Raw genomic sequence first — 12504 nt, forward strand, 5'->3', positions numbered from 1 at the left:
AAATGGAGGGAGTGGAAGGGTTTATATAGGCTTGGAGATATGATACGAGTGGCTTGGTCAGATTGGTTCCTGGTCCAAGGCGACGAAACGGCTGGGTCTCCTCATCAGTCCGACGAAGCTGAGTGTGGTGTTAGTTGGGGGTAAGAACGAACAAACAACATGTGTGAATCGTTCGATGGAATGAGTATATTTTTGAGGAGGGTCAGGTGTGGACGTCGAAATTTCGTGGTCGTCTTTGGGGACGCGGGCTCGGTCGCAGACTCGCACGGGGTCCGTGGTTGCCTGGTTGGTGCGCGCCATGCGGTTGGTGAAAGCCTGAAAGGCAGAAGGCGCAATGCGCGCGCATGCTTTGCCTCGGCTCGGCTGACCGTGCTTGCACAGTTGCTCGCTTTTCACTTCGTTGTTCCCAGTTCCCACGTGAGGCCATTCACAGTACAAGCATCTCATTTGCGTTACCTCAGTATACCACGTAGGATAGATACACAACGAATCCACACCTCTCACAGTGCAGGGTACAACAGGGGATCCCCAAACCAACCACCCCAACCTATTCTCTCTCCCACTTTCCCCTTTCTCTCCTTCTTTTCCCTTTCCCTCTCCTACTTTCACTCCCACCGACCCGACAGAGCCGGAGCGCGCGGCGGTACTAGTCGCCGTCGCCCACCGTCCCCACGAATCTCTCGGCGGCGACGAGAAGGCAGAGCGAGGAGGACGGCAGCAGGCGGATTCTGGAGTGGAGCGGCGCGCGCGTCCTCGTGCTCGTGCTCGTCCTCGGAGCGGTCATGGCGGGCGGCGGCGGCACATCCTCGCCCCGCTCTCCTCACCGACGGTGCTCTCCTCACCGCCTGCCCCAATGCTGCGGCGGCGGCATCCTTGGGACCTAGCGGCGTGGATCTGGAGCGTCCTCGCCGTCCTCCTCAACGACGGCGGCGGCGGCGCGTCCTCGCCCGCCCTCACCGGCGACGGCGGCGCGGATTGGAGCTGGAGCCGGAGTCGTCGGAGTGAAAGGAGTTTCTGCTCGGGAATCAAGGTCGGCCTCCTGCACAGCACGTTCTCGTCCTCGCATCTCTCATCGGTGGGCCCCGCGCTTGACTTTTTGAGCGAGGCTCTCGTTCCTTCGCTAGGAACCGAAGAAGCTAGTGAAGTTATGGGCCCCACCAACTTTTTTCACCACGTAGGATGAAGTAAGGCTCCAGCTAGACGAAGGAACGCTCACTGTGAAGGGCCTGATGCTGAGATGGAATGAGCCGCTGAAAGGGTAGTGCTTCACTCACTCACTGCTTGTGTTATCTTTCAGCACATTAATTAAAGAGCACTGCGAGCACATAGTTTAATTCTAGTTGATTTGTGTTTGGAATGAATATTCCCACTATCTTCATCAGGCAGTTTTGTTTCTGTTATGGTATCCTACGTTTCTTCTGGCCGTTTTCAGTGTGGCTGGATTTTTTATATAAAAAATAAATTTATATAACCTTATATTTTGGAGTTTTTTTTAGGGTCCAACATTATCGAGCGGTACCAGGGCGGTACCAAATGCTAGTGATTGGATCTGGCACGATCCAATGGCTGGTGTTGCATGGTACCGTGAGGTACCAAAAATGTCCCTCAGGCGGTACCGCATGGAGAAGATGGTTGGAAGGGTAAAAGAGTAACTTTGTATGCCAGATGGTTCAGGACGGATGGATCGGGAAGTATTCCTCTGCCGCCACCAGCGTTTCGTCTGCCGACGCGGCCGTGTTATTCCTCCAACGCCGCAACTTCATTCTGGGCCCTCTCGCCGAAGCAATATCGATTGTGGCGTGCATGGTTCTCCCCTCTCTTCTCCAGCGCTGCGAAGACGCCGCGCCGCCTGTCTGCAACGATGGACGATGCGAAGGACACGGGGTTAGGGTTTCGCGGTGAAGGCGGAGGAGTTGTCGCAGTCTGGCTCACGCGCAGATTGGAGGCGCACGCATGGCTGCGGAAGAATACCGAGCTCATGATTTTTTCTCTCCCTATCCTACCCATGCGAAATTCAACGGTGATATGAGTACTGGCGGTACCAGTACCGTGCGGTACATGTTGCTGGACCACAAAGATGCTCTATATTTTGAGATCAAATTGGGTTCAAACCATTGATATTATGGTTTGCGCTACACAACAATATTTTGTATGCTCTAGAAGTTTCACAAAACTCGCCTTATTCAAATATTAACTTGGTTTTCCATCTTTGGCATAGTATTGTTTAAAATATCAAAACAATTAATTTATCATCTTCACCAAGCAATCAACATATCAACAATATATAAAATTTGTATGGAATAAAAATAAAGCAAACGTATCTGCACATTTTACCCTATATTATTTAGATTTTAAATTAATATGATGTTTTGATCAATATTAAGACCATAACCTAGCATTTTGTCATAGGCTATAAGGTTGGGTGATTTTTTAAATAACAAAATGATAAAACTACAATTATTTTGAAGAAACTACAGTTAGTATTCCCTCCGTTTCACAATATAAGACTTTCTAGCATTGCCTACATTCATATAGGTGCTAATGAATTTAAACATTATCTATTATATAATTAAAGGAATAGAAAAAGGAGCCTCCACGTTCGCTCTCATGGCCTAGAAATTCTCACATTAATAAGGAAAAAAAGAAAAAACAGAGTCCATATATAAATACAATTAGGAAATAACTGAAATTCGGAACTAAAAAATAAAGAATAATAGAAGAGGAGACTAGAGTCCATATAGAAATACAATTAGGAAATAACTGAAATTTGGAATTAAAAATAAGCAATATTAGAAGTAGAGTAAAGTGTCCATATAGAAATACAATTAGGAAATAACTGAAATTCGGAATTAAAAATAAGGAATATTAGAAATAGAGTATAGAGTCCATATAAAAATATAATAAAGAAATAACTGAAATTCGGAATTAAAAAATAAAGAATAATAGAAGAGGAGACTAGAGTCGATATAGAAATACAATTAGGAAATAACTGAAATTCGGAATTAAAAATAAGCAATATTAAAAGTAAAGTAAAGAGTCCATATAGAAATACAATTAGGAAATAACTGAAATTCGGAATTAAAAATAAGGAATATTAGAAATAGAGTATAGAGTCCATATAGAAATGCAATTAGGAAATAACTGAAATTCGGAATTAAAAATAAGGAATATTAAAAGTAGAGTAAAGAGTCTATATAGAAATACAATTAGGAAATAACTGAAATTAGAAGTAGAGTATAGAGTCCATATAAGAATTTAAAACTTACTAAAATTTAGATAAACATAATAAAATTAAAAGTAGAGTTTAGAGTCCGTATAAAAATACAATTTACAAATAACTAAAATTTGAAATTAAGAAAAACATGGGAAGAAGAGTTTAAGGTCAATATAGGAATATAAATATAGTAATACAATTTAGAAGTAACTGAAATTCGAAATTAAAAATTAAAGAATATTGAAAGATGAGTTTAGAGTCTATATAGAAATACAATTAGAAATAATAAAAATTCAGAAACAAAAATAAATAATATTGGAAGAAGAGCATAGAGTCTATATAGAAATAGAATTTACAGAAAATTCGGAATTAAAAAATAGAAATATTAAAAGACGAGTCTAGAGTCTATATAGGAATATATATAATTTACAAATAACTAAAATTTGATATTAAAAATAATTAATAACTAGCACGCATATAAAATATAATATGAATATTACACATTGTAGTTTTGTAAAGTTATTGTAAAATTTAAAATTATGTTGTCATTTTAATATATTTGAATAAGATAATGAGAAAACATATATGCTATTATATGAGAGAAAATATAAAGATGTTAGCCGCGCAATCTGCCGCGGGCCACCATGCTAATTATATATTTATATAGATTTATTAGCATCTATATAAATGTGGGCAATGCTAGAAAGTCTTACATCGTGAAACGGAGGAAGTACATTTTAGTACGCCACATTGACTGCAATATAGACTCATCAGCATAAAGTCATATTGGCATGTCGGACAGATCACAACCGTCAAAGCGTGTTTTTATCCCTAGAAGGGATATCCTATCATTTTTTGCATGTCACCTAGATAGTCATAAAAAAATAAAAAAATTGATACGAAATATATCACTCCACATACATATAAATTGAAAATCAACTTCTACAAATTATAACAAAAATAAGTGTGAATATACGTTAACATGTCAGTTTAATTTTTTTTAACTTGTAAAAGTTGAATTTAACCGTGCATATTTATGGAGTAATATTTCATATTAAACTATATTGTTATTTTCTTTCAAATTTCTTGATGACCATTTAAGTGACATAAAAAAAATGAGTGGATGTTCCCTTGTGGGATGAAAATCCCCACTAAAGGTATATAAAAGAAACAAGTCGAATGGGGATGGATTCTAACTATCGAGGGGACATCTCATTGTTATTTGTATGTCATCCAAATGATTGTGAAAACAAATTAATAAGTTCAATATAAAAGATTAATATGTGATAGATCACTGTGCAAACATAAAAGTTAAAATTCAACGTCTACAAGTTAAAAAAAACTATGACTAATTAACATATATCCATAGTTAAATTTGTTTTTTTTCGTTGTAACATGTAGAAGTTAAATTTGACATTGCATGCTTGTGCAGTGATTTATCATGTATTAATATATCATGTTAATTTTTCTCATAACTATTTAAATGACATGTAAAGGGGTGTCGTTTGAGAGTTTAGAATAGTTTTACTAGTCAAATCTCTGCACTGTTATTATTTAGTCACTACAATTATTTTCTTTTCAATAAAAGAAAATTTCTTTTTGAAGCCATATTTATGCACATTTTACCCAATCAGTATGGATTACATTGTGCGCAGACAGGTCAAACTCGGAGTAAACAAACAACTAAAAGGAAAATAAGAACTCTGCCATGAAAATTAATGATTTGCAACACTCTGATATCCAAAACTTATATGTTACAACACTAGTTGCTTTTGAAACCTGCCACTCGTATTAAGTTTTGCTGTTGCATGCTTGCCGCTATGCAACGAAGAATTCTTTTGAGTAACACAAAGATAAGTGTAAAAATAAAATATTCACCAGATAAAAACAACACCGCACGCCTCCACACTCCACTGTTATTCAGCTAATCGGTTCACTAGTTCAGCAGATTGGCAGGGGCGCGCCGTTCCACTCCTTGAGGCACTCGAGCAACGGGTCGATGTGCTTGCCTTCGTTGATAGCCACAAGAACCTTGTTCAGCTCCTCGCCAGGCGATCGTGTCTTCTCGCCGGTCAGGTACTTTGTTCCGAGCTCCTCGCGCACGAACCGGTAGAGCGGATACGACCTGCACTCGGTGATTCTGCTGGGAATCGCCGCCGTGCCGTTCTCCACAGCCGCACGTGCGGCCTCGATCACACCTGGCAGAGTCGCGCGCAGCTCCTCCTCGAACTGCGCGACCTTGGCGAACACCGAGGTGTCGGCGTTGAACTCGGCCGCGCCGTTGGCGAGGGCGCGCTCCACGAGCACGTTGCGCAGCTTCTTCATCAGCGGGTAGTTGTGGCTGCACGGGTCGTCCGCGTACGCGAACACCGCCTCGCGGTCGATCTCCTTGAGCAGGTCCTTCTCGCAGAAGCGTGCGACGTGGAGATCGCCGGTGGAGTTGGTGCTGAGTGTCTTCTTGGCCACCGTCATGACGCAGCTCTTGACGGCGCTCTTGACGTTCTCCTCGATGTGCCGCAGGTCGACGGCCTGGCAGAGGGCGATCAAGAACGTGGAGGACATGAGCTTCAGGATGTCGATTGCCTCGGCGGTCTTCCTGGAGGAGATGAGTCCAAGAGAGTTGACGTCCTGGTTGTGCTGCTCGGCGCTCTGGACGTGGTTGGTCACTGGGTTGCCCAAGAACTGCAGCTCGGAGCAGTAGGAGGCCATGGCGATCTCGGCGCCCTTGAACCCGTAGTCCAAGCTCGGGTTGCGACCGCCAGACAGGTTGGATGGCAGGCCGTTGTTGTAGAAGTCGTTCACGAGCTCCGAGAACTGCGCGAACATGAGCTTGCCGATGGCAGCGATGGCGAGGCGGGTGTTGTCCATGGACACGCCGATGGGCGTGCCCTGGAAGTTGCCACCGTGCAGCGCCTTGCCGCGGGAGACGTCGATGAGCGGGTTGTCGTTCACGGAGTTGATCTCACGCTCGATGGACTTGGTGGCGGCGCGGATAACCTCAATTTGAGGGCCGAGCCACTGTGGGGATGTCCGGAGCGCGTACCGGTCTTGCTTCGGCTTCATCAGTGGGTCGAGCTCACCAAGCTTCTTGGCATGCTTCATGTAGGAGCTTCCCTCCAAGATGTGCTCCATGATGGCGGCGGCCTCGATCTGTCCTGGATGGTGCTTGAGCTTGTGAGTCAGGTGGTCGGTGTACTCCGGCTTGCCGTTCATCACCTCGCAGAACACGGCTGAGAGGACCTCGGCGAGGATGGCAAGAATGTTAGCCTCAAAGAGCACGGTCGATGCAAGGCCAGAGCCCACGGCAGTGCCATTGACCATGGCAAGGCCTTCCTTGGGCTGCAGCTCGAAGAAGCCGCCCTGGATGCCAGCAATCTTGAACGCCTCAGCGGCGTTCACCTTGCTGCCATCTGGTGCAACCGCCACGGCGTTCTCGCGCCCAGTGACAAGGCCGGCAATGTAGGACAGCGGGACGAGGTCACCGGAGGCGGTGATCGTGCCCCGGAGCGGCAGGCACGGTGTGACGTTCGCGTTGAGCAGCTTGGCGATCGCCTCGAGGATCTCGAACCGGATGCCGGAGTATCCCTGGAGGAGTGTGTTGATGCGGACGAGCATTGCCGCGCGGGTTGCCTCCGCCGGCAAAACATGACCGTCGGTGCCAGTGCCGAACGCGCCGGCGTTGAGGAATCTGCCGAGAAAACAAGCAAATTTATAATTAAGAAGGCGTCCAAAGAATTTGCACAGTAAACTGAACTAATCGCAGTGACCAGGTAAACGTTACTGCTTATTTGGAATCCTAATCCTCACCTGATGAGCTCTCTTTGCAGAGCACCACCCTCCTTGGTCCTCCTGTGGGACGTGGCGCCGAAACCGGTGGTGACACCGTAGCTGTCCGTGCCGTTCATCATGCTGTTCATCACCCAGTCGCTGCTGGCCTTGACGCGCTCGCGGGCCGACTCGTCGAGCTCCACCCTGGCCTCGCCGGCCGCGGCCACCGCGGCGACCTGCGCGATCCTCAGGCTAGCGCCCTCGATCTTGACCAGAGGCTGGCGGTACTCCGCCACCATCCTCTTCACCTCGTCGAGGTGGCTCCCCGTCATCTCCTCCGTGGCCTTCCCCCAGTTCAGCGGGTCGGCGCGGGGCGCCGCGACGCAGAGACCACTCATGCCATTGGCAGAAACGCGGCCGTTCTCGCACTCCATTTCAGTACCAGAAGATGGATCGGTTAACCTAGCACAGAAAGCGTCGAGAGAAGAGTATATAATGGTTCTAGCTACTCGATTAGCTGTTGTGAAGAAGAGCTAGTGTACTACTGCACTGGATGGTGCGGCTCTTCTTGGAGGGGAATGGAGGGGGAGGCGCGGCTTAAATAGGCGGGTGGGTGGCCTGCAGGACGGATGACGGAGGGGGGTTGGTGATGGTCTGGTGATCCAAGGCGAGAGCACACGGTCACCGCGTCGCGGAGTAGGAGAGAAAACGGGAGGTTTTTGGGCTCTGCGGTGTGGAAGTTTCGTGTGCGGCGCTGTGGCTGTGTGGTGGTTGGTGCGCGCCTGCGCGGCACGGGGTGTTGGTGGGGGGGGGGGGGGGGGGGGGGGGCGGCGCGACGGACTTGCTGCGTCTGCGGCTGCCCGGTCTCCCGTTCCTGGCTCGTGCTCGTCACTTCGTCAGTCGTCACAGTGCTGCTGCTTTTGGTACTCCTCGTCCTGGAGAGAATTGCTATGACTGACTACCCGTTGCTCGGTTGGTAGCACTCCTTTTTTTTATGGATGGAAGTTGGTGTGATCCGGTTTTTTTGGTCAATGTGTATCATTTCTTTTATCAAACGAACGAGACATGGCTTCTGCCTTTAGTGCCCCTAAAAATAATGTTTGATGAGTCTAACTTCTCAGGAAATAACCGGTCAATTTTTTTTTTGATAGAACAACCGGTCAAATTTTGTAAAGCTAGCTGAAACAATTTGCAATTCAGTATTCGTTGCTCGGTGCATGCCCTATTCAGAATGCATTTCGTTCACCGGGGCCGGGCCGGCGAAGATATTCAAAAGGTATTTACTAGTTTGAACATATCAGCGAGACCTGAATATGATTGTGCGCACACGTAAGACCACGTTCCAGTCAATTTCACCGAACAAGTCTTTGCTTCATTTCCATACGTAGGTCAGTAGGCGCGACGGCCACCACCTGAGCGTAGGGGAGGGGGGGGGGGGGAACATATCAGCGAGACCTGAATATGATTGTACGCACACATAAGACCACGTTCCAGTCAATGTCGCCGAACAAGTCTCCGCTTCATTTCCATACGTAGGTCAGTAGGCACGACGGCCACCATCTGAGCGTGGGGGGGGGGGGGGGGGGGCTAATGGGTGATCGATCGCCAGGCGATCGCCCCAAGCGATCAGCCCCCCCTCCCCTATACTCCATACACTCCTCTCTCCTCTCCCCTCTTCCTCCTCCCCTTCTTCTCTTCCTACTACAGTACACCACACAAAATTTTTTAAAAAAACAAAAAGTTAGAAAAATTTATTTATAAAATATTATATATAGAAAATTTGAATTCAAATTTAAATTTGAATTTAAATTCAAATTTGAATCGGGTATGTAAACTTTTGACTTATAAACTTTAGGTGTATAGACTTTAGATGTATAGAATTACTATATATAGAAAATATTTGAATTCAAATTCAATTTTGAATTCAAATTTGAATTCAAATTCAAATTTGAATCGGCTATGTAAACTTTTGACTTATAAACTTTAGGTGTATAAACTTTAGATGCATAAAAATACTATATATAGAAAATATTTGAATTCAAATTTAAATTTGAATCAGATATAATTCAAATTCAAATTTGAATCGGGTATGTAAACTTTTGACTTAGAAACTTTGGGTCTATAAACTTTAGATGTATAGAAATACTATATAAAAATATTGAATTCAAATTCAAATTTGAATCAGATATAAAAACTTTTGACTTATAAACTTTTGGTCTCTAAACTTTAATGTGTAAACCTAAGGTGTATAAACTTTAGATGTGTAAACTTAAGATATATAAACACATCTAAACTTAAGATATATAAACTTTAGGTGCATAACACCCCAGCTGATTAGGATTTCCGGCCACGCACCAACTAGCTACTGCTGCGTCTTACTAATGGGGCACCACTGCAGAACACCCCAGCTGAGCGTGTCATGTTCTTATCTCATCCCTTTCGTTCACGTGATTCACATCATGTACTAAACTAAACATGCCGGCTCTCGGTCAAGTCCATGCTAGCGTCCGATCGAGTCCTCGTCGGTCAGGCGTTCTCTTGTCAGTCTCCCGCGTCTACACACTCATCTGAAGAGCAGTTGCCACAAATGTCCCATGTGGCCATGTTTAATCCCATGCAACAGACAAAACTGAATAATTCTGCGTCTTTTTCTATCTTAATCTTTGGTACCCTTGTTCCTCGTTTGTTCAGTTATCGCACACAGGCTGTGCTCTGCTCCACGTAAACGAGAGAATGGAGAATCTCTGAAACCTCGAGGGTGGATTTTAAACTCTCGAAGGACATCTCTTATTTTCATGGCACTTAAATAATTATAAAAAAATTAAAAATATGTATTTATATGTGATATATCACTTCACAAAACACGCAAGTTAAAATTCAACTTTTAATAGTTGCAAAATAAAATAAATTTAATTTAATTTTCTCATTGCAACATATAAAAGTTAAATTTTACCTTACATGTTTGTGAATTGATCTATCATATATTTATCTTGCTGAACTTTTTAAAATTTTTGTGACCTCTCGAGAGTTTAGAATAGTTTCCATGAAACTTCATGACTTTTAGCGAACATCACGGACCATAGTTTAAGAGGAGGGGGAAAAGAGAAGGGGTTGTTTGCCTGTTTGGTTCAGTTGTTGCCCCTAACTGTTCCGGCCGAACACATAAAAAATTAAGAAGATAGGTAAAACAATGAGAGTCATTTGTGTATTATAATTTGATTATTAAATATTTAAAACTTAAAAACTTAATCAAAATAATTTTGAAAGTAACTTTTCTATAGAAACATTTTTAAAAACACCCCCTTTATTAATTTAGAAAGTGTGTAGGTGAAAAAGGAGGATTTTTTCTTCAAATTGTGTTTGTCTCAAATATAGCCTAAAGAAAGGAACATCCCTAAATGGAACGTTAGTTGGTCCATCTCATATTCTCATGTGTCAGTGAGTGAGAGAAACCACGAGAAGACCGGGTCGATGCGTTTGGCTAGATGAGGCCGTAGCAACACCAAGCTCGTACAATAGTGCATCGCTGATGCATCCATGGAATAGAGATGTGATGACGTGTCACATATGACCCTTGAACTGAGTTGAAATGAACAGGGATTTCAGTTCGCAGAAGAAATCAGAGAATGGGTTTGGTGGTGTGCATTTTATGTTCGTGTAGCTGAGGGCCGGGGGGGGGGGGGGGGGGTGTTTAGATATAAGGTGTAAAGTTTTTGCGTGTCACATCGGTTATTATGGGACTGTTTAGTTTGTGAAATTTTTTTTGGTGTTACATCGGATGTCGAAAGGGGTTTTTGGACATAAATGAAAAAACTAATTTCATAACTCGCTTGGAAACCGCGAGACGAATCTTTTGAGCCTAATTAATCCGTTATTTTACGTGTGTGTTACTATAGCACTTATAGCTAATCATGGACTAATTATGCTCAAAAGATTCATCTCGCGATTTCCCCCTAACTGTGCAGTTAGTTTTTCTTTTAATCTATAGTTAATGTTTCATGTATGTGTAAAAAATTCGATGTGATGTTTTTAGGAAAAAAATTTCAGGAACTAAACTAGGCCTATATATATATATAGTGTCGCATGGAGTGTTCAAGCACTAATAGAAAACTAATTACAGAATCCGTCAGAAAATCATGAGCAGAATTTATTAAGCCTAATTAATCTGTCATTAGTAAATGTTCACTGTAGCACCACATTGTCAAATCATGGAGCAATTAGATTTAAAAGATTTGTCTCACAAATTAGTCGCAATCTATGTAATTAGTTATTTTTTATTCTATATTTAATATTTCATGCAGGTGTTCAAACATTTAATATGACAGAGTGAAAAATTTTGAAGTGGGATTTAAAAAGGGCATGAGATGCATTGCCCTTTAAATATGGCGCAAGTGGCAGGCCGGCTGGCCGGGCGAGGCTGTGATAAACGGGGCACCCAGATAGTATGCGAGAACGTTGTGTCCGTGTCAGGATGGCAGCACTAGTTCTTCGCCACAGGTTATGTGAAGTGTGAAGTGGTGGGCGTCTGTACAACCTTTATCCCAAAATGAAGAATATGTCTCATCTCATTCTAAATTGCTTTGTTTAGGCTGGAGGAGGTATCTAGAGCATGTGTAATGTTTGTTCCTATACAAGGTCCTATAAATAGGCTCCAAAGTAAAGATAGCACCTTGTGAAAAACTCTGCAGTGTATAAAAACTCTTAGGACCTTTTTTATTTAGAGAAAAAACATAGAAATCTTGGAGCATTTTAATCCTATAGAAAAATTTTCTATGAAACCTTTTGAAACAAGTGATTGAATCCTATCATATCCATTGAAATTACTATGGAATGAACAATCCAATAGAGATTATGGAGAAAATTTAGCAAGAGCTCTAATCTCTTGGAAATTTTTCTTCAAGTCTATCTTTTTCTACGATTCTTGTATTTTTCCTGTGGTTCAATTAAACGGCCATTACAATATTCTTCCTGTGTTTTGCAATTATCTGTTTTGCACTTACATTACTATTAGAATCTTACGTTTTTTTTCTGTTTCTCTATTTTTTTTCATTTCTACTGTTCAAAGAGGCCCTTAGAGGTGATATGGGTGAAACCACTACGGTTAGATAAAGAATATTGGACTCTCTCTCTTTCAGGACTAGACATTATATTGGTACTGATCTCTACGTAGACAGTTGAAAAAACATGTATTCCCTTTGTCTCACAGAGACTACATCTTTTATTTCTGTATCCAACGTTTTACCATCCGTCTTATTTAAAAATTTTTAAATTAAACTAAAAAATAGTCACATATAAAGTAATATTCATGTTTTAACATCTAATAACAATAAAAATACTAAACACAAGAAATCAAACGTTGTATAAAAACTGAAAAAATGAGTTTTTTTAGACGGAGAGAATACGTTATTTAGGATGGGTTCTACCCATATCTCTTTCTCTATCCTTTAGGACCTCTTTCAAACCAACATTGCATCGAGACCTGGTGGTTGTTGTATCGAGATCCCGTGACTTTATAGAACTTG

At 42.8% G+C, this 12504-nt stretch overlaps 1 protein-coding gene across 1 annotated transcript; it reads right to left on the reverse strand.

Annotated features, from left to right (window-relative positions):
- Positions 1–4925: 4925 nt before the first annotated feature.
- Positions 4926–7541, reverse strand: LOC127763090 (phenylalanine ammonia-lyase). The gene is made up of 2 exons (XM_052287683.1): positions 7022–7541; positions 4926–6902 (listed from the first exon to the last, which is right to left on the reverse strand). Exons 1-2 carry the CDS (start codon positions 7414–7416, stop codon positions 5156–5158), a joined length of 2142 nt encoding a protein of 713 aa, XP_052143643.1. The 5' UTR covers positions 7417–7541; the 3' UTR covers positions 4926–5155.
- Positions 7542–12504: the final 4963 nt, after the last annotated feature.

This window comes from Oryza glaberrima, chromosome 2 (genome assembly GCF_000147395.1).
Source record: "Oryza glaberrima chromosome 2, OglaRS2, whole genome shotgun sequence".
Lineage (NCBI taxonomy): Eukaryota > Viridiplantae > Streptophyta > Magnoliopsida > Poales > Poaceae > Oryza > Oryza glaberrima.

Bases quoted from the DNA above. Each gene is read 5' to 3' on its own strand.
- LOC127763090 (XM_052287683.1), bottom strand. From the start codon at position 7,416: ATGGAGTGCGAGAACGGCCGCGTTTCTGCCAATGGCATGAGTGGTCTC. The intron at 6,903-7,021 runs GTGAGGATTAGG...TTTTCTCGGCAG, and splicing joins CTGCAAAGAGAGCTCATCAG to ATTCCTCAACGCCGGCGCGT.